We start from the raw sequence: 22,407 nt of genomic DNA on the forward strand, positions 1-22,407 counted from the left end.
GATCAGTTAAATTGGGGGATAGTCTGTGTTGGTACGTGTGAGAGAGATCCACCTTTCCAAGTTGTTGGGGTTCATCTCATACTTCTGAAGGTTTGAGGGTGCTGCCTGTTCCATACTCCCCCTACTCCTAGCCTTTTAGGGGTACAAACAATAGTAATTGGGGCCTAGTGTGGTTGTGTACGTGTGATATACATACACTTTTTTGGGATCATATTTTCTATTCCGCTATTTAATCAAAAACCTTTGGGGATCAGTTAAATTGGGGGATAGTCTGTGTTGGTACGTGTGAGAGAGATCCACCTTTCCAAGTTGTTGGGGTTCATCTCATACTTCTGAAGGTTTGAGGGTGCTGCCTGTTCCATACTCCCCCTACTCCTAGCCTTTTAGGGGTACAAACAATAGTAATTGGGGCCTAGTGTGGTTGTGTACGTGTGATATACATACACTTTTTTGGGATCATATTTTCTATTCCGCTATTTAATCAAAAACCTTTGGGGATCAGTTAAATTGGGGGATAGTCTGTGTTGGTACGTGTGAGAGAGATCCACCTTTCCAAGTTGTTGGGGTTCATCTCATACTTCTGAAGGTTTGAGGGTGCTGCCTGTTCCATACTCCCCCTACTCCTAGCCTTTTAGGGGTACAAACAATAGTAATTGGGGCCTAGTGTGGTTGTGTACGTGTGATATACATACACTTTTTTGGGATCATATTTTCTATTCCGCTATTTAATCAAAAACCTTTGGGGATCAGTTAAATTGGGGGATAGTCTGTGTTGGTACGTGTGAGAGAGATCCACCTTTCCAAGTTGTTGGGGTTCATCTCATACTTCTGAAGGTTTGAGGGTGCTGCCTGTTCCATACTCCCCCTACTCCTAGCCTTTTAGGGGTACAAACAATAGTAATTGGGGCCTAGTGTGGTTGTGTACGTGTGATATACATACACTTTTTTGGGATCATATTTTCTATTCCGCTATTTAATCAAAAACCTTTGGGGATCAGTTAAATTGGGGGATAGTCTGTGTTGGTACGTGTGAGAGAGATCCACCTTTCCAAGTTGTTGGGGTTCATCTCATACTTCTGAAGGTTTGAGGGTGCTGCCTGTTCCATACTCCCCCTACTCCTCATCTAGCCTTTTAGGGGTACAAACAATAGTAATTGGGGCCTAGTGTGGTTGTGTACGTGTGATATACATACACTTTTTTGGGATCATATTTTCTATTCCGCTATTTAATCAAAAACCTTTGGGGATCAGTTAAATTGGGGGATAGTCTGTGTTGGTACGTGTGAGAGAGATCCACCTTTCCAAGTTGTTGGGGTTCATCTCATACTTCTGAAGGTTTGAGGGTGCTGCCTGTTCCATACTCCCCCTACTCCTAGCCTTTTAGGGGTACAAACAATAGTAATTGGGGCCTAGTGTGGTTGTGTACGTGTGATATACATACACTTTTTTGGGATCATATTTTCTATTCCGCTATTTAATCAAAAACCTTTGGGGATCAGTTAAATTGGGGGATAGTCTGTGTTGGTACGTGTGAGAGAGATCCACCTTTCCAAGTTGTTGGGGTTCATCTCATACTTCTGAAGGTTTGAGGGTGCTGCCTGTTCCATACTCCCCCTACTCCTAGCCTTTTAGGGGTACAAACAATAGTAATTGGGGCCTAGTGTGGTTGTGTACGTGTGATATACATACACTTTTTTGGGATCATATTTTCTATTCCGCTATTTAATCAAAAACCTTTGGGGATCAGTTAAATTGGGGGATAGTCTGTGTTGGTACGTGTGAGAGAGATCCACCTTTCCAAGTTGTTGGGGTTCATCTCATACTTCTGAAGGTTTGAGGGTGCTGCCTGTTCCATACTCCCCCTACTCCTAGCCTTTTAGGGGTACAAACAATAGTAATTGGGGCCTAGTGTGGTTGTGTACGTGTGATATACATACACTTTTTTGGGATCATATTTTCTATTCCGCTATTTAATCAAAAACCTTTGGGGATCAGTTAAATTGGGGGATAGTCTGTGTTGGTACGTGTGAGAGAGATCCACCTTTCCAAGTTGTTGGGGTTCATCTCATACTTCTGAAGGTTTGAGGGTGCTGCCTGTTCCATACTCCCCCTACTCCTAGCCTTTTAGGGGTACAAACAATAGTAATTGGGGCCTAGTGTGGTTGTGTACGTGTGATATACATACACTTTTTTGGGATCATATTTTCTATTCCGCTATTTAATCAAAAACCTTTGGGGATCAGTTAAATTGGGGGATAGTCTGTGTTGGTACGTGTGAGAGAGATCCACCTTTCCAAGTTGTTGGGGTTCATCTCATACTTCTGAAGGTTTGAGGGTGCTGCCTGTTCCATACTCCCCCTACTCCTAGCCTTTTAGGGGTACAAACAATAGTAATTGGGGCCTAGTGTGGTTGTGTACGTGTGATATACATACACTTTTTTGGGATCATATTTTCTATTCCGCTATTTAATCAAAAACCTTTGGGGATCAGTTAAATTGGGGGATAGTCTGTGTTGGTACGTGTGAGAGAGATCCACCTTTCCAAGTTGTTGGGGTTCATCTCATACTTCTGAAGGTTTGAGGGTGCTGCCTGTTCCATACTCCCCCTACTCCTAGCCTTTTAGGGGTACAAACAATAGTAATTGGGGCCTAGTGTGGTTGTGTACGTGTGATATACATACACTTTTTTGGGATCATATTTTCTATTCCGCTATTTAATCAAAAACCTTTGGGGATCAGTTAAATTGGGGGATAGTCTGTGTTGGTACGTGTGAGAGAGATCCACCTTTCCAAGTTGTTGGGGTTCATCTCATACTTCTGAAGGTTTGAGGGTGCTGCCTGTTCCATACTCCCCCTACTCCTAGCCTTTTAGGGGTACAAACAATAGTAATTGGGGCCTAGTGTGGTTGTGTACGTGTGATATACATACACTTTTTTGGGATCATATTTTCTATTCCGCTATTTAATCAAAAACCTTTGGGGATCAGTTAAATTGGGGGATAGTCTGTGTTGGTACGTGTGAGAGAGATCCACCTTTCCAAGTTGTTGGGGTTCATCTCATACTTCTGAAGGTTTGAGGGTGCTGCCTGTTCCATACTCCCCCTACTCCTAGCCTTTTAGGGGTACAAACAATAGTAATTGGGGCCTAGTGTGGTTGTGTACGTGTGATATACATACACTTTTTTGGGATCATATTTTCTATTCCGCTATTTAATCAAAAACCTTTGGGGATCAGTTAAATTGGGGGATAGTCTGTGTTGGTACGTGTGAGAGAGATCCACCTTTCCAAGTTGTTGGGGTTCATCTCATACTTCTGAAGGTTTGAGGGTGCTGCCTGTTCCATACTCCCCCTACTCCTCATCTAGCCTTTTAGGGGTACAAACAATAGTAATTGGGGCCTAGTGTGGTTGTGTACGTGCGAGATACATACACTTTTTTTGATCATATTTCCTATTCCGCTATTCAATAAAAACCTTTGAGGATCAATTGAATTGCGGGATAGTCTGTGTCGGTACGTGTGAGAGAGATCCACCTTTCCAAGTTGTTGGGGTTCATCTCATACTTCTGAAGGTTTGAGGGTGCTGCCTGTTCCATACTCCCCCTACTCCTCATCTAGCCTTTTAGGGGTACAAACAATAGTAATTGGGGCCTAGTGTGGTTGTGTACGTGTGATATACATACACTTTTTTTGGATCATATTTTCTATTCCGCTATTTAATCAAAAACCTTTGGGGATCAGTTAAATTGGGGGATAGTCTGTGTTGGTACGTGTGAGAGAGATCCACCTTTCCAAGTTGTTGGGGTTCATCTCATACTTCTGAAGGTTTGAGGGTGCTGCCTGTTCCATACCCCCCCTACTCCTCATCTAGCCTTTTAGGGGTACAAACAATAGTAATTGGGGCCTAGTGTGGTTGTGTACGTGCGAGATACATACACTTTTTTTGATCATATTTCCTATTCCGCTATTCAATAAAAACCTTTGAGGATCAATTGAATTGCGGGATAGTCTGTGTCGGTACGTGTGAGAGAGATCCACCTTTCCAAGTTGTTGGGGTTCATCTCATACTTCTGAAGGTTTGAGGGTGCTGCCTGTTCCATACTCCCCCTACTCCTCATCTAGCCTTTTAGGGGTACAAACAATAGTAATTGGGGCCTAGTGTGGTTGTGTACGTGCGAGATACATACACTTTTTTTGATCATATTTCCTATTCCGCTATTCAATAAAAACCTTTGAGGATCAATTGAATTGCGGGATAGTCTGTGTCGGTACGTGTGAGAGAGATCCACCTTTCCAAGTTGTTGGGGTTCATCTCATACTTCTGAAGGTTTGAGGGTGCTGCCTGTTCCATACTCCCCCTACTCCTCATCTAGCCTTTTAGGGGTACAAACAATAGTAATTGGGGCCTAGTGTGGTTGTGTACGTGCGAGATACATACACTTTTTTTGATCATATTTCCTATTCCGCTATTCAATAAAAACCTTTGAGGATCAATTGAATTGCGGGATAGTCTGTGTCGGTACGTGTGAGAGAGATCCACCTTTCCAAGTTGTTGGGGTTCATCTCATACTTCTGAAGGTTTGAGGGTGCTGCCTGTTCCATACTCCCCCTACTCCTCATCTAGCCTTTTAGGGGTACAAACAATAGTAATTGGGGCCTAGTGTGGTTGTGTACGTGTGATATACATACACTTTTTTTGGATCATATTTTCTATTCCGCTATTTAATCAAAAACCTTTGGGGATCAGTTAAATTGGGGGATAGTCTGTGTTGGTACGTGTGAGAGAGATCCACGTTTCCAAGTTGTTGGGGTTCATCTCATACTTCTGAAGGTTTGAGGGTGCTGCCTGTTCCATACCCCCCCTACTCCTCATCTAGCCTTTTAGGGGTACAAACAATAGTAATTGGGGCCTAGTGTGGTTGTGTACGTGCGAGATACATACACTTTTTTTGATCATATTTCCTATTCCGCTATTCAATAAAAACCTTTGAGGATCAATTGAATTGCGGGATAGTCTGTGTCGGTACGTGTGAGAGAGATCCACCTTTCCAAGTTGTTGGGGTTCATCTCATACTTCTGAAGGTTTGAGGGTGCTGCCTGTTCCATACTCCCCCTACTCCTCATCTAGCCTTTTAGGGGTACAAACAATAGTAATTGGGGCCTAGTGTGGTTGTGTACGTGCGAGATACATACACTTTTTTTGATCATATTTCCTATTCCGCTATTCAATAAAAACCTTTGAGGATCAATTGAATTGCGGGATAGTCTGTGTCGGTACGTGTGAGAGAGATCCACCTTTCCAAGTTGTTGGGGTTCATCTCATACTTCTGAAGGTTTGAGGGTGCTGCCTGTTCCATACTCCCCCTACTCCTCATCTAGCCTTTTAGGGGTACAAACAATAGTAATTGGGGCCTAGTGTGGTTGTGTACGTGCGAGATACATACACTTTTTTTGATCATATTTCCTATTCCGCTATTCAATAAAAACCTTTGAGGATCAATTGAATTGCGGGATAGTCTGTGTCGGTACGTGTGAGAGAGATCCACCTTTCCAAGTTGTTGGGGTTCATCTCATACTTCTGAAGGTTTGAGGGTGCTGCCTGTTCCATACTCCCCCTACTCCTCATCTAGCCTTTTAGGGGTACAAACAATAGTAATTGGGGCCTAGTGTGGTTGTGTACGTGCGAGATACATACACTTTTTTTGATCATATTTCCTATTCCGCTATTCAATAAAAACCTTTGAGGATCAATTGAATTGCGGGATAGTCTGTGTCGGTACGTGTGAGAGAGATCCACCTTTCCAAGTTGTTGGGGTTCATCTCATACTTCTGAAGGTTTGAGGGTGCTGCCTGTTCCATACTCCCCCTACTCCTCATCTAGCCTTTTAGGGGTACAAACAATAGTAATTGGGGCCTAGTGTGGTTGTGTACGTGTGATATACATACACTTTTTTTGGATCATATTTTCTATTCCGCTATTCAATAAAAACCTTTCTAGGGCAAGATCTTAAATTACAGAAATATGAGGAGACCGTCAAATAAGGGCCGTGGCCTGGGTCGTGGTGCTGCTGGTAGAGCTCCTGTTGCAAGGAGAGGACATGGTCGATCTGTGCCAGCTACACGCACAAGTGAAACACCTTCCTCAAGTGTGAGTAGGCGACAGAACCTGCATCAGTATTTGGTAGGGCATCAAACGCCCCTAGAAGTGATGAGGCCAGAACAAGTTGAGGCGATAGTAGATTGGTTTGCTGCTGACAGTGCCTCCAGTTCCTTCACATTGTCTCCCACCCAGTCTACTGCAGAAAGGTCAGAGTTGGCACCTGCAGCCAATGTCCAACCGTCTTTCACCTCACCCCCTTGCAAATCAGGCCAGCAGTCTGAGCCCCAAGCAATACAGCAGTCTCTTATTCTTTTTGAGGACTCTGTCAGCAGGGTTTCCCAGGGCCATCCACCTAGCCCTGCCCCAGAAGTGGAAGAGATTGAGTGCAGCGATGCCCAACCACTTATTTCTCAAGATGAGTACATGCAAGGATCATCGCAGCACGTCTCCGATGATGACGAAACGCAGGTGCCAACTGCTGCGGCGTTCAGCATTGTGGAGACCGACAAGGAGGGCAGGGGTGAAGACTGGGTGGAAGATGATGTGGAGGACGATGAGGTCCTCGACCCCACATGGAATGAACGTCATGCAGGTGACCTGAGTAGTTTGGAGGAAGAGGCGGTGGTCGCACAGAGCCACCAGCACAGCAGAAGAGGGAGCAGGGTGCAGAAGCGGAGCGGCCGTGCCCTAGACACTACGCCCGCTACTGCCCAACGCAGCAAGGGAACGAGCGCACCAAAGTCAGCTCAAAGGAGTTCTCTAGCGTGGAAGTTCTTTAGAAAATGTGCTGATGACAGGACACGAGTGGTTTGCACCCTGTGCAATCAGAGCTTGAAGCGAGGCATGAACCTTCTCAACCTGAGCACAACCTGCATGATCAGGCATCTAAGTGCAAAGCACGAGCTGCAGTGGAGTACACACCTTCAAAACCAAGAAACGTCTCTGGCTCATCCTGCTTCCTCTTCTGCTCCAGTCTCGGCCGCTCCAGCCACATCTGTAGTGATACCGGCACCTGCCACCCCGCAAACAGACGATCTGTCAGCAACACCACCACCTGGGTCACCAACAACCATCTCCACAATGTCCCGTGGAAGCGTTCAGCTTTCCATCTCCCAAACACTTGAGAGGAAGAGGAAGTACCCCCCTACCCACCCGCGATCCCTGGCCCTGAATGCCAGCATTTCAAAATTATTGGCCTTTGAAATGCTGTCATTCCGTCTGGTGGAGACGCACAGTTTTAAAAACCTTATGTCGGTGGCTGTCCCACAGTACGTCGTGCCCAGCCGCCACTACTTTTCCAGGCAAGCCATCCCTTCCCTGCACAACCAAGTGGGGGAAAATATCAGGTGTGCACTGCGCAACGCCATCTGTGCCAAGGTCCACCTAACTACGGATACGTGGACCAGTAAGCACGGTCAGGGGCGTTATATCTCCCTAACGGCACACTGGGTAAATGCAGTGGCGGATGGGCCTGAGGCGGATAGCAATTTGGCGCATGTCCTTCCACCACCGAGGATTGCAGGGCGCTTCAGTTTGCCTCCTGTTCGTAACTCCTCCTACTCCGCTTCCTCATCCTCTACCGCCTCCTCATCCGGACAGCGTAACACCTTCACCACCAACTTCAGCACGGCCAGGGGTAAACGACAGCAGGCAGTTTTACAACTTGCCTGTTTGGGGGACAAACCACACACCGCGCAGGAGTTGTGGAGGAGCATGGAACAGCAGACAAATGAGTGGTTGCTGCCAGCGAGCCTCAAGCCCGGCCTGGTGGTGTGTGATAACGGGCGAAATCTCATAGCAGCTCTGGGCCTAGCCGGTTTGACGCACATCCCTTGCCTGGCGCATGTGCTGAATTTGGTGGTGCAGAGGTTCCTTAAAAACTACCCCGATATGTCAGAGCTGCTGCAGAAAGTGCGGGCCGTTTGTGCGCACTTTCGGCGTTCTCACCCTGCTGCTGCTCGCCTGGCAGCGCTGCAGCGTAACTTCGGCCTTCCCGCTCACCGCCTCATATGTGACGTGCCCACAAGGTGGAACTCCACCTTGCACATGCTGGAAAGACTGTGCGAGCAGCAGCAGGCCATAGTGGAGTTTCAGCTGCAGCACGCACGCGTGAGTCGCTCTGCGGAACAGCACCACTTCACCACCAATAACTGGGCCTCCATGCGAGACCTGTGTGCCTTGTTGCGCTGTTTTGAGTACTCCACCAACATGGCCAGTGGCAATGACGCCGTTCTCAGCTTAACTATCCCACTTCTATGCCTCCTTGAAAAAACAATTCGGGCGATGATGGAAGAGGATGTGGCACAGGATGAGGAGGAGGAGGAGGATGAAGAGGTAACATTTCCAAGGCTTTCAGGGCAGTCATTCGCAAGGGGCTCCGAGGGTGGGTTCCTGCACACGCAAACGCCAGGGACGCAATTGTCCAGCAGGGGCACAGTTCTGGAGGATGAGGAGGATGAGGAGGAGGAGGAGCTGGAGGAGGAGATGGAACCATGTTCACAGCAGGGTGGCACCCAGGCCAGCTCATGGCCATCACTGGTGCGTGGCTGGGGGGATACAGAGGACACGGACGATACACCTCCCACAGAGGACAGCCTTTCGTCGCCTCTGGGCAGCCTGGCACACATGAGCGATTACATGCTGCAGTGTCTCCACAACGACCGCCGAGTTGCCCACATTCTAACTTGTGCTGATTACTGGGTGGCCACGCTGCTGGATCCCCGTTACAAGGACAACGTACCGTCCTTAATTCACTCACTGGAGCGCGATCGCAAGATGCGCGAGTACAAGCGCACGCTGGTAGACGCCATGCTGCTGGCATTCCCATCTGACAGCGGGGCCACAGTGGAAGCACAAGGCAGAGGAGGAGGAGGAGGAGGTCGCCAACGCAACCAGGGCACCGCCAGCACCTCAGAAGGCAGGGTTAGCATGGCCGAAATGTGGAAAAGCTTTGTCAGCACGCCACAACAAACAGCAGCACCAGCAGCTCAGATGGAACGTCTTAGCAGGAGGCAGCATTTTACCAACATGGTGGAGCAGTATGTGTGCACACGCCTACATGTAGTGAATGACGGGTCTGCCCCCTTCAACTTCTGGGTCTCCAAATTGGGCACATGGTGTACGCGGGTGCACACGGGGTGTACCCTCATTTAAAATTTTTGAAAAGAAGCAGTGTTGGCTACCTCGTCCTCCTCCTCAGGGCCAGATTAATGTAGGGGCTATTGGAGCTGCAGCTCCAGGCCCCTACCTTTTATATAGGCCCCGGGTTGGCCATATTCACTGTTACCGCTCTTCTGTCACTTGTAAACACAGAAGTCTGGCTTCTATGCTCGCTTCCCCAGGCAGCACCCTCAGAACCTCCCCACACAGCGTGAAGGCCGGACAAGGAGGGACAGTTGGCGATGCATGGATGTGTTTATGGGCTTCAGAGACAGCATCCCATGTTGAATTAGGCATGCATGGCTGCACCCTTCCTCCTCTGGGTGCATGGCAAGGCACGGCCCTTAAGGCCCTTCAAAATCCTCAGCACCAAGCCCATGATGCTGTTAATCCGGCCCTGGTCCTCCTCCACCGCCGCTTCCACCTACACCGCCCATAGGTGTGCGCAGCCTATTGCATTAAGGTGTGCACCCCAAAGTTGAAATACACATGCATGTGTTTGCCAGCAGGGAGAGTAATGTATCGGGGTCATGTACCTGTAGGCAAGGAGAAATAGAGCAGAGCAGGTCCCAGGGAGATCTTTCCCATCTCCTCACTGGCAATGCTATGTGCCCTAGGTGATTAGGGTGTGCCCAGGCACACCCAGCACACCCTGTGCGCACGCCTATGTCACCGCCACATCCACCACCACCTCAACCTCCCTCCTACTCCATATGGGCCTCGTCCTTCAGAGATGAAGAAGAACATTGTTTTATTTTTCTGTTTTTTTTTTGTTGTTTTAAGTTATTTCCCTATCCACATTTGTTTGCAGAGCACTTGCCATGCTCTTAATTACGTTTTGCTGCCATTTGCAGCACTCTAGCCCTTTCCTTTGGTGTTTTAGAGCCATTTTAGTGCCTTAAAGTTCGGGTCCCCATTGACTTCAATGGGGTTCGGTGTCCGGGAAAAGTTCGGTAAAAGTCCGGGACACGGACCCGGACTTTTTTTTAAAGTTCGGCCGAACCCGTCGAACACGGACATCTAGGTGTTCGCTCAACCCTAGCTAAGGTCCTTACTTATTCCCAAGAGGTCTTGGGAAATGATCAGTATGGACTTTATTGTCGAGCTCCCTCCATCCGAAGGATTCACTACCATCTTTGTGGTTGTTCACAGATTAACTAAGATTGCTTGTTTTATGTTGGGGACCCCCTCAGCAACAGAAACTGCTTCTACCTTCATCAAAGAAATGGCCAGGCTCCACGGGGTACCCAGCAGCATCACCTCAGATTGAGGAGTCCAATTTACCTCTACATTCTGGAGGGATCTCTGCAGAATACTAAACATTGAAACCTGTTTCTCCTCAGCCTATCATCCACAAACAAATGGCCAAACAGAGCGAACTAACCAGACCTCTGGTATTTTTCATCTTTTGTTCAAGATGACTGGGCTTCACTTCTACCCCTGGCAGAATTTGCATATAATAATGCGGTTCACTCGGCCACAGGACAGGCTCTGTTTTTTGAAAATTATGGGTATTTCCAGTCTTTTTACCTGACCTTATGCCTGATTCCTCTGTTCCTGCAGTCCAGGAGAGATCAAAATTCCTGCAGTCAAACAACAAAGTGTTGCAAGATGCCCTTTCCGAAGCACAGCAAGACAATAAAAAATGTTTTACAGGAAAAGGAGAGGAGACTTGAACCTTAAACTAGGAGACAAGGTCTGTCTACCCACTACTAACCTAAAACTGTCATGCCAATCAAAGAAACTGGGGCCTAGATATATCGGTCCATTTTCTGTTAAAAGACAAATCAATGCAGCAGCTTATGAACTTTCAATCCCAGAAACGTACAAGATCTGCCCTGTCCTTCATGTATTCTTTCTAAAGCCTGCAAGGCTAGATCCATTCCCATGGTTGTGAGTCAGATCCACCACCACCACCTGCAATAGTCGCTGGCAACGAGGAATATGAAGTCGAGACAATTGTGGATTGTAGGAAAAGAAGGAATACTATCCAGTACTTGATTAAATGTAAAGGCTATGGTCCAGAAGAAATATAATGGGAACCAGAAACCAATCTTCATGCCAAAAGACTGATACAGGCATTAACAGACTAATACATCATGAAAAAATGTTACAAATAAGCATCCAGAGGTTTCCCATTGGGGGGGATGTAAGAGAAGTTCAGTTGGAGCCAAGCAGACATTGGTGCGCATACGTGAGCACGCTAGCGTGTGCACAAGAAGAAATGTACATATGTGCATGCGCGAATGTGTGCGCACGCACTGGCGCCAAACAGCCTATTTAAGCTGAGCAATAACAGGAACACATTGCTGAGTGGTCTTTCAGCTTGTTCCTGTTTACCTGTGCCCTGATCTGCTTCATGCCTATGTGTGTTTGACCCAGCTTGACCTCGACTCTCCTCTGGATTCCCACCTGCCTACCTGTGACCTGTGCTTTGACCCTGCTCCTGTCTCATGCTCTTGTACCTCGCTGCCCAAAATATGTACTGACTCAGGCTTGTATCATGACCCTGCTCTTGTCTCACGTACCTGTACCCACATTGCCCAGCTGTTGATGACCCCTTGGCTTGTGTTCTGGCTACACTTCTGCCTACTGATCCAGCATCACGGAGTTCCAGTTCCAGGTGCCCGTCTGGTGATTCACAGCCATCGGTTTCCTGTCAAGCCTTAGCTGGTGCTACCAGCTATAGCGGTCCATATGCCACTCTGTGTCCCACACTACCTGTCATCTCTACCAGGGATGTTGGACAGGAGGTGCAAGAGAAGCCCCCTCTACAGCTCAAACTCCACCAGGTACATTATAATATTATAATAATCGACTATTGCCCATTTGTATCCAATGTAATGTTAGGATTGCCATTATTTTCTTTACCTATTTATAGGACCATATAATAATAATTTAGTCCCCTCCGTGGCACTATCAAACCGTACTACTATTATCCCCATGTTTTGCTGCGACAACCATAGTAATTAAATTCCATTTATTTATGTATTTGTTTTGTAGAACATAATTACAGTGTACATACACTACCACTAGAAAGTTTGGGGTCACTTGGAAATGTCCTTATTTTTTAAAGAAAAGCATTGTTTTTTTCAATAAAGATAACATTAAATTAATCAGAAATAGCCTAGTAAATGTTGTGGTAAATGACTATTCTAACTGGAAACAGCTGATTTTTAACCTCCCTAGCGGTATTCCCGAGTGTGGCTCGGGGTTAAATTTCAGTGCCAAAAGCGGTAACCCCGAGCCACACTCGGGGTACCACCAGGAAGATCGCTGGATCCTGTAAGAGAGGGTACTCACCTTGTCCCCGGGATCCAGCGATGTATCCCGGCAGTGTGAGGTGGCCGGATCTTCCTCCCGAAGCTGTCTGGCCCGGCTTCCGTCTCCTGCGACGTAACGCTCACAGGGGGGTGGAACCGGCGGCAAATTCAAATAGTTAAACACACCAAACACACTGATATATTACAAAATAAAATAAATTCACATTAGTTTGCCCCCCAGTGCCCTTTCCTGTAGTTTTACTGTACTTTTTATGTATATGTATATATATATATATATACACGTATATCTATATATACACGTATATCTCTATATATATATATATATATATATATATACACACGTATATCTATATATAAATATGTATACACACATATACTGTATATATATATATATATACAGTATATATACAGTATATATACAGTATATATATATATATATATATATATATATACACACACATACATACATGCATACTTTAACTTATTTATAGTTATTTATTATATTATAATTTATGATTTTGTGTTTCAAACTTTATCATACCCGAGATGCTATAAAGAAGAACGCACAGTAAAAAAAAAATCATATGTAAATAGTTGGTTTGGGCTGCTCGTTCTTAAGAATTACACATGCAAAATAATGGTACCGCTTTCAGCACCTAAAATCGGAAAGAATCATACCGCCAGGGAGGTTAATGGAATATCTACATAGGTGTACAGAGGCCCATTTCCAGCAACCATCACTCCTTTGTTCTAATGTTACATTGTCTTAGCTAATTGTGTTAAAAGGCTAATTGATGATTACAAAACCCTTGTGCAATTATGTTAGCACAGCTGAAAACTATTGTGCTGATTAGAGAATCTATAAAACTGGCCTTCCTTTGAGCTAGTTGAGTATCTGGAGCATTAGCATTTGTGGGTTTGATTATACTCTCAAAATAGCCAGGGAATAGAGAACTTTCTTTTGAAACTCAACAGTCTATTCTTGTTCTGAGAAATTAAGGCTATTCCATGCAAAAAATTGCCAAGACACTGAAGATTTCCTACAACGGTGTGTACTACTCCCTTCAGAGAACAGTACAAATGGGCTCTAACCAGAATAGAAAGAGAAGTGGGAGGCCCCAGTGCACAACTAAGCAAGAGGACAAGTACATTAGAGTCTCTAGTTTGAGAAATACAGTGCCTTGCGAAAGTATTCGGCCCCCTTGAACTTTTTGACCTTTTGCCACATTTCAGCCTTCAAACATAAAGATATAAAACTGTAATTTTTTGTGAAGAATCAACAACAAGCGGGACACAATTATGATGTGGAACGAAATTTATTGGATATTTCAAACTTTGTTAACAAATAAAAAACTGAAAAATTGGGCGTGCAAAATTATTCAGCCCCTTTACTTTCAGTGCAGCAAACTCTCTCCAGAAGTTCAGTGAGGATCTCTGAATGATCCAATGTTGACCTAAATGACTAATGATGATAAATAGAATCCACCTGTGTGTAATCAAGTTTCCGTATAAATGCACCTGCACTGTGATAGTCTCAGAGGTCCGTTTAAAGCGCAGAAAGCATCATGAAGAACAAGGAACTCACCAGGCAGGTCCGAGATACTGTTGTGGAGAAGTTTAAAGCCGGATTTGGATACAAAAAGATTTCCCAAGCTTTAAACATCCCAAGGAGCACTGTGCAAGCGATAATATTGAAATGGAAGGAGTATCAGACCACTGCAAATCTACAAAGACCTGGCCGTCCCTCTAAACTTTCAGCTCATACAAGGAGAAGACTGATCAGAGATGCAGCCAAGAGGCCCATGATCACTCTGGATGAACTGCAGAGATATACAGCTGAGGTGGGAGACTCTATCCATAGGACAACAATCAGTCGTATGCTGCACAAATCTTGCCTTTATGGAAGAGTGGCAAGAAGAAAGTAATTTCTTAAAGATATCCATAAAAAGTGTAGTTTAAAGTTTGCCACAAGCCACCTGGGAGACACACCAAACATGTGGAAGAAGGTGCTCTGGTCAGATGAAACCAAAATCAAACTTTTTGGCAACAATGCAAAACGTTATATTTGGCGTAAAAGCAACACAGCTCATCACCCTGAACACACCATCCCCACTGTCAAACATGGTGGTGGCAGCATCATGGTTTGGGCCTGCTTTTCTTCAGCAGGGACAGGGAAGATGGTTAAAATTGATGGGAAGATGGATGGAGCCAAATACAGGACCATTCTGGAAGAAAACCTGATGGAGTCTGCAAAAGACCTGAGACTGGGACGGAGATTTGTCTTCCAACAAGACAATGATCCAAAACATAAAGCAAAATCTACAATGGAATGGTTCACAAATAAACATATCCAGGTGTTAGAATGGCCAAGTCAAAGTCCAGACCTGAATCCAATCGAGAATCTGTGGAAAGAACTGAAAACTGCTGTTCACAAACGCTCTCCATCCAACCTCACTGAGCTCGAGCTGTTTTGCAAGGAGGAATGGGCAAAAATTTCAGTCTCTCGATGTGCAAAACTGATAGAGACATACCCCAAGCGACTTACAGCTGTAATCGCAGCAAAAGGTGGCGCTACAAAGTATTAACTTAAGGGGGCTGAATAATTTTGCACGCCCTATTTTTTAGTTTTTTATTTGTTAATAAAGTTTGAAATATCCAATAAATTTCGTTCCACTTCATGATTGTGTCCCACTTGTTGATTCTTCACAAAAAATTACAGTTTTATATCTTTATGTTTGAAGCCTGAAATGTGGCAAAAGGTCGAAAAGTTCAAGGGGGCCGAATACTTTCGCAAGGCACTGTAGATGCCTCACAGGTCCTCAACTGGCAGCTTCATTAAATGGTACACGCAAAACGCCAGTCTCAACGTCCACAGTGAAGAGGCGACTCCAGGATGCTGGCCTTCTAGACAGAGTGGCGAAAAAGCCATATCTGAGACTGGCCAATAAAAGGAAAAGATTAAGAAGGCCAAAAGAACACAGACATTGGGCAGAGGAAGATTGGAAAAAGTGTTATGGACAGACAAATCTAAATTTGAGGTGTTTGGATCACACAGAAGAACATTTGCGAGACGCAGAACAAGTGAACAGATGCTGGATGAGTGCCTGACGCCATCTGTCAAGCATGGTGGAGGTAATGTGATGGTCTAGTGCTGCTATGGTGCTGGTAAAGTGGAAGATTTGTACAAGGTAAAAGGGATTTTGAAAAAGGAATGCTATCTCTCCATTTTGCAACGCCATGCCATACGCTTGTAGACAGCGCTTGATTGGAGCCAATTTCCTCCTACAACAGGACAATAACCCAAAGCACACCTCCAAACTATGCAAGAACTATTTAGGGAAGCTGGTATTCTGTCTGTAATGGAGTGGCCATCGCAGTCACTAGATCTCAGCCCTATTGAGCTGTTGTGGGAGCAGCTTGATCGTATGGTACGTAAGAAGTGCCCATCAAGCCAATCCAACTTGTGGGAGGTGCTTCAGGAAGTGTGGGGTGAAATTTCTTCAGATTACCTCAACAAATTGACAGCTAGAATGCCAAAGGTCTGCAAGGCTGTAATTGCTGCAAATGGAGAATTATTTGATAAAAGCAAAGTTTGAAGGACAAAATTATTATTTCAAATAAAAATCATTATTTCTAACCTCGTCAATGTCTTGAATAGATTTTCTATTCATTTTGCAACCAATTTGATGAACTTTTGATCGGTAGTGTATATATAAAATATTGAGATGAAGAAAAATTTCACTGTCTGCTTCTTTTCTGTCCATTATAGGTTTTGATTTTACTTTATAAATAATAATAAAAATCATTTTGTCGTATACAGAATGGTGGCATTATAAAATAATTAATTTCAGGTGTCAAATATGCTAGGTACACCATTTCGTTTAGGTGCCCTGTCTATTACGTAAGCTTCCGAATCCCCTGCCATTGCACTACAATACAGGTTTTTAATGGACCTGCACCAATGTTTTCCTTCATACTGAACTACAAAGCACAGATTGGATATTGGGGAACCATTCAATATGAATGATGCTGCAATTTTACTACAACACAAACGTTTGAATCTGCCCTTAGTGTTTAAAAGATTTTTTATTACCTCATCTTTCTTCTCTTCTAGCTGTTGGTCATATTCACTGAGAGATGCCAGGTAAATGAGAGCATTCACATTTTCAAAGCAGTGGATCCACTTCTTGCGCTCAGATTTCTGCCCCCCTACATCCACCATCCTGGGAAAAATATAATAAGCAAAGTTAGCTTTAAAAATAGAGAGACTTTACAACATTGTCCTAGCCGAATGAAGCTAAATTTAAACACATTTACATCATATCACTATGGAGTGATAGAAACTCGCCTAAATAGGTGCTAGATCATTTTTGCCAGATTAACCACTTGCCGAGCACCCCACACAGATTTACTGCGGCAGGGCGGCTCGGCTGCGCCTCATCACGAAGATCTACGTGATCAAGTGCACGTGGTCTCAGCGGCGCGTGCTCCGTCGGAGCCGCGCTCCCACTGTGATTCGACACAGTGGGAGCCAGACCACGAGAGGAGTGGGCACGATCGCCGCCAGCCTCCCGCAATCTTCACAGAAACTGACAGAAGAGCCGCCTGCCTATGTAAACAAAGCAGGCGGCTCTTCTGTCACACAGGCCAGAGAGATTGTGTGTTTTAGCTAAGCTGAAACACCGATCTCTCTGTGCCTGTCACAGAGTCCCCCCCCCCCCCCACACAGTTAGTAAGCACAAATAGGCACACATTTAACCATTTGATCACCCCCAGTATTAACCCCTTCACTGCCAGTGTGATTTATACAGTAACAGTGCATATTATTTAACACTGATTACTGTTCCCCAAAAAGTGTCAAAAATGTCAGTTAGGGGTCCAATCTGTCTGCCGCAATGTCGCAGTCCCACTAAAAATCACTGATCGCCGCCATTACTAATAAAAATAAAAAGGAACTTTTTTACCAAAAACATGTAGAAGAATACAAATTGGTCTAAACTGATAAAAAAATTAGATTTTTTAAAATTTTTTAATTGGGAATCTTTTATAGCAGAAAGTAAAAAATAGTGTTTTTTTTTTAAATTGTTGCTCTTTTTTTGTTTATAGTGCAAAATCTGAAAAAAAAAACGCAGAGGTGATCAAATACCACCAAAAGAAAGCTCTATTTGTGGGAAATAAAAGGACATCAATTGTATTTGGATACAGCGTCACACGACCTCGCAATTGTTAAAGTAACACAGTGCCAAATCGCAAAAAATGGCCTGGTCATAAAGGGGGGGGGGTAAAACCTTCCAGAGCTGAAGTGATTAAACAGAAGCTTTGGGCAACAAATGGTAATAAAAGCAGCCATACTTTCATCATTTTTTGGGGCAGACAGCCTTAAAAGGTCAGTTATTTTTCCAACTGGCCACAACCAACTGTACTGCACTCCATGCATCAGAAAAGCATAAACAGCATTTCTAGCATTAAAGTACTACTAAACCCAGGACCCTGCATTCACTATATCTGGTCTCGCACAATACACACAGCATGGAAATGCAATAGTTCTAGTAAATATAAACTGCTAAATACCTTTTCTCATCAGCAGTTAGAACATTCTTGTAGGAGAAGTTTTCATTCTTCTCTGACTGTCCTATCAGGGTACAGGACCCCTGACCCTCTGTCTGGACAATGCTTATTGGCCCTGTGCGGATCACATGATCCCAGGAAAAAAGAAACCTCTCCAACAATACACACCAAACTGAGCATGAGTAGCTTGTCCCCTAACTTCTGTTCTCTGAGCAGAATCTTTTTAATGCCAAAGTACCTGTCAGCATGCTCTATTTGTGTGGCAAAGCACTGCCTTATCCTTCAGTATCTGTGAGAAAGAGAAGCCTTTGTATACACAATGCTCCCACACTACACAGCTCTGAGCGTGAATAGCATGCCCATGCCACTGGCACACACCCACGAGCACAGAGGTCGCTGTGCACCGCGACTTCACAGGTCGCCCCAGCAAGTAGCGTCGCCCCTGTGTGAACGGGGTCTTACGGGAATTAGTGCCCAATGAAAGTGAAATCAATATTGAAAAAAAAAAACTGCTACACCCAGAACACCAAATACAAATGTTGCAATAACTACAAATAAAATTGTTGCGCTGTCATATTGGCATATCTTCAAACTTCAGATTTTAGTTGTGACTTTTATACAATAAATTCTTTGCATGAGGAATGGGGGGGGGGGGGGAATAGGGATATTACAATGGGTGGGACTAATAATACCATTCCTGAATTTTCACATGGGTGAGGCAAAATACTGTTGTGATACCTTTTTATTTGTACTAACAGTAAAATCATTAGGACAAACATTCAGGGTATTCCCTATTTCCCCTTCATGATTTTATATTGGTGAAACAATATAAATGATTTTATTAATGAGGATATTGAATGATTTTATGAATGATGATATTGAAAACAATAAATGATTTTATATTGGTGAAACTAGAGTTCCCATATTTCCGACAATGATGATTTCCAATGAACACAAAATGATGGTGTGCACTACCACTATACTCAGATAAAAAAAGAAAAACTTTGTTTTCTGTGTGTATTTTAGTGCTTATTGAACAATTTTTAAAGAAGCATGTCTTTAAATATAATTTGAATAAAGGCATAATCATTGGCTGATATGCTGTCCCATGCATCCAAAGACATACTGATAGGATAAAGTGATGTGTAAAAGATCACCTTGTAAGAGCCGGTTCACATATATGCGATGACAGACATGGCATGTGATTCGGAGCGCACTGCTCTGCAAATCGCATGTGATATCTGTGTGATGCAAATAATTCAGCCATACAGATTGGGACACAACTCGCACAGGACCCTTTTTTGGGTCCGTACCAGAATCGGATCGCATGGTGGTTCACACCTATGAGATTCGATTCATGTCCGAACTGACAGTTCGCACCGCGATATGCAAGCTGATCTGGGGGTTTCTTTAACTTTGCATTGACACCCCCAGCGATTCGCATATGGCAGTGTGAACTGCCTGCAAGTTGAATGCTATGTGGGAACCCGCAGTGGATTCGCAGGGTTGCCACATTGTATATGTGTGAACCAGGACACAAATAACCTATTCAGTTTAACAGAAATGAAAGGTAAACATTTGTGTAGCGATACAAAAAAAAAAAAAAACATTATAAATACAGTACCTTTTTTTTCCCATTTCTTATACATGATCACATTCCCTCTGTTCTCAGCTGCATAAGAACTTCACAGTGAGTGGCTCTGCAGCAGGGACATGTCAGGGCAAGTCTGATCATTGGAGGAGAGAAGTTTGAGTTTCCATAGCTAGAGAACTGACCAGGCTGTGCACTCCTGCTTAGTGTAGTTAGTGTTTAATTGGAAAGCAGAAGGACCAGGGCCGATACAAGGGGTGGGCGGAAGGAGCAGGTGCCCTGGGCAGAACAGTTTATTGCAGGAAGGGGGGGCGCAGGTGAAGTACTGGCAGTGTGCTGCCAAAAGTTTTCTGGGCAAAAGTTTGTGACTTCCGCCGGCCGCGCTACAATGCTGCAGAGCTGTAAGGATGTGCCAAGTGCGCTCCTGCACCCAGCACAAGCCTAGGACCCAGCCTCCACTTCCCCGTCAGGCAGAGCCGCGGAGCAATCGCCGTCTGACAGGTGCTTCTAAGTCCCGGCACTGCGTGACATCACCAAGAGGCTGGGAGAGGATCATAGAGAGCAGCCAGGCAGCGAGTGAAGTGTGACTAAAGAGGAGGAACCAACCAGGCAGCGAATCTCAAAAGTAAGAAGAGGGGCATCTACTGATTAATCAGCTAACTCGGGGGGGGGGGGGGGTTGGAGGGGGAGAGGTGAGGTTAAATAATTACCAATGATATTTAAAATACAGGCATACCCCGTTTTACGTACACTTACAAGTACGGACACAGCTTGGTCAGCTTGGCATGGCATTACTCACGGTTTTTAACATTGGCGTCTATAGGAAATCTTGGTCAACTTAACATGGCACTGCTGCCAGTTTTTAACATTGGCGTCTATGGGAAATCTCAGGGAGCTTTATATGGCACTGCTCCCTGTCTAACATTGGCGTCTATAGGAAATCTTGGTCAACTTAACATGGCACTGCTGCCAGTTTTTAACATTGGCGTCTATGGGAAATCTCAGGGAGCTTTATATGGCACTGCTCCCTGTCTAACATTGGCGTCTATGGGAAATCTTGGTCAGCTTGACATGGCACTGCTCCCCGTCTAACATTGGCGTCTATAGGAAATCTTGGTCTGCTTGACATGGCACTGCTCCCAGTTTTTAACATTGGCGTCTATGGAAAATATTGGTTTTGAAATGACACTGACTTTCTGTTTATACCCAGGGGGTGGCGCAGTTTGCCATCTTCGCCCTGGGCACCAGATGACCTTGTCGCGGCACTGAGAGGGACTGGCAGGATCACCAGGGATTTCACACAAAGGAAGCAATGCAAAGTGAACAGGAGACTTTTCATAGAAGTACATGGTACAGCAAGCACAGATCAGGAATATGAAATGTTGGGGTAATAAACGCTTTAACTGGCTCCTATCTGAATCGGCCTCAGTATGTGTATGTAAATATGTGAGGTAAGGATTGTAAGCTCCTTGAGGGCAGGGACTGATGATAATGTACAATATGTGTAAAGAGCTGTGATCCTTATTGGCACTATTTAAATACCTAGTAACAAATAGGAAAAGAAATCAGTAAGTTTACACTTTTTCACTTATGCTGTGCTGGTAGTAGCAACATCTGTATACTGATGCAACAATAGAGGCAGTGCCATATGTCCATTTGCTGCAGCCTCTAGCAAAGTACATGACCGGTATACTGTGAATAATGGGCCGTGCTATTTTCAAGAAATCAAATTGCCCTGGATACACCCGAACAATTATGCCCTTTTGTGCAAGCCCTACCCCATAACAAAACTGACACTAGAATGTGTTACTTGAGGAAGCCTAGGGGTTGATTTACTAAAACTGGCAAGTGCAAAACCTGGTGCAGTTCTGCATAGAAACCAATCAGCTTTTTTTTTTTTTAAAGCCTAATGGAACAAGCTGAAGTTAGTAGCTGTTTGGCTACCATGCACATCTGCACCAGATTTTGCACTCTCCAGTTTTAGTAAATCAACCCCACACTGTCTGATTTATACTTACAGCTACTTTTTAACTGTATGGACCCAGACTTGTATAAAGTACTCGAAATTTCTACTTGAGTAAAAGTACAAGTGCTCGATCAAAAAGTGACTTGAGTAGAAGTGGAAGTGCTCGCAGAAAAAGTTACTTAAGTATAAGTACTAAAGTATTCAACATTTTTTTTACTTAAGTATTGCAAGTAGTTTTTTCAAAAAAATTGCTACTTAAGTACTAAAAGTAAAAAGTACCAGTAGTTTTGAAAAAAAATGTCTACTCAAGTACTGAAAGTAGAAGTACAAGTACTGTGTTATGTAGTTATTAAAGAAAGAAGTCAAAAGTTTGAACATCATATTGTTTTTATTATTTCAAATGATTTATTCAAATGATTAACCTGTGTTTGTTAGTAGTTTCTTGATGCACTTTAAGCGCTGTAGCACCATTTATTTGTTTGTTTCATATTTTCTTTTTATTGGAAAGATTTGGTATAGCAGCTTTTATTATACACAGCCTTTATTTTCGTATGTGCTGATTTACAAATGACATTAAACAAATTTTTTTGAGCTTTATGCAACCTGCCATCTACTGTTCTGGCAGTGGTAATTTTTATAATTGTAACGAGTAACTATGCAGCACAAAAAAAAAATACTTGAGTAGAAGTATCGAAATCATCGAAAAAATGTAGTGAAGTAAAAGTAGAAGTAGGAGAAAAA

General features: G+C 44.2%; 1 protein-coding gene across 1 annotated transcript in view; it reads right to left on the reverse strand.

The window, feature by feature from the left end:
* The window catches only part of GNA15 (G protein subunit alpha 15), a 148,499-nt gene that overhangs the window by 36,477 nt on the left and 89,615 nt on the right, over positions 1–22,407 (reverse strand). The window contains exon 5 of the mRNA XM_082259721.1: positions 16,635–16,764. Coding sequence (XP_082115847.1) covers positions 16,635–16,764 — 130 coding nt within the window. The remainder of the gene's footprint in view (positions 1–16,634; positions 16,765–22,407) is intronic.

Source organism: Pelophylax lessonae (genome assembly GCF_965119305.1).
Source record: "Pelophylax lessonae genome assembly, chromosome: 1".
Lineage (NCBI taxonomy): Eukaryota > Metazoa > Chordata > Amphibia > Anura > Ranidae > Pelophylax > Pelophylax lessonae.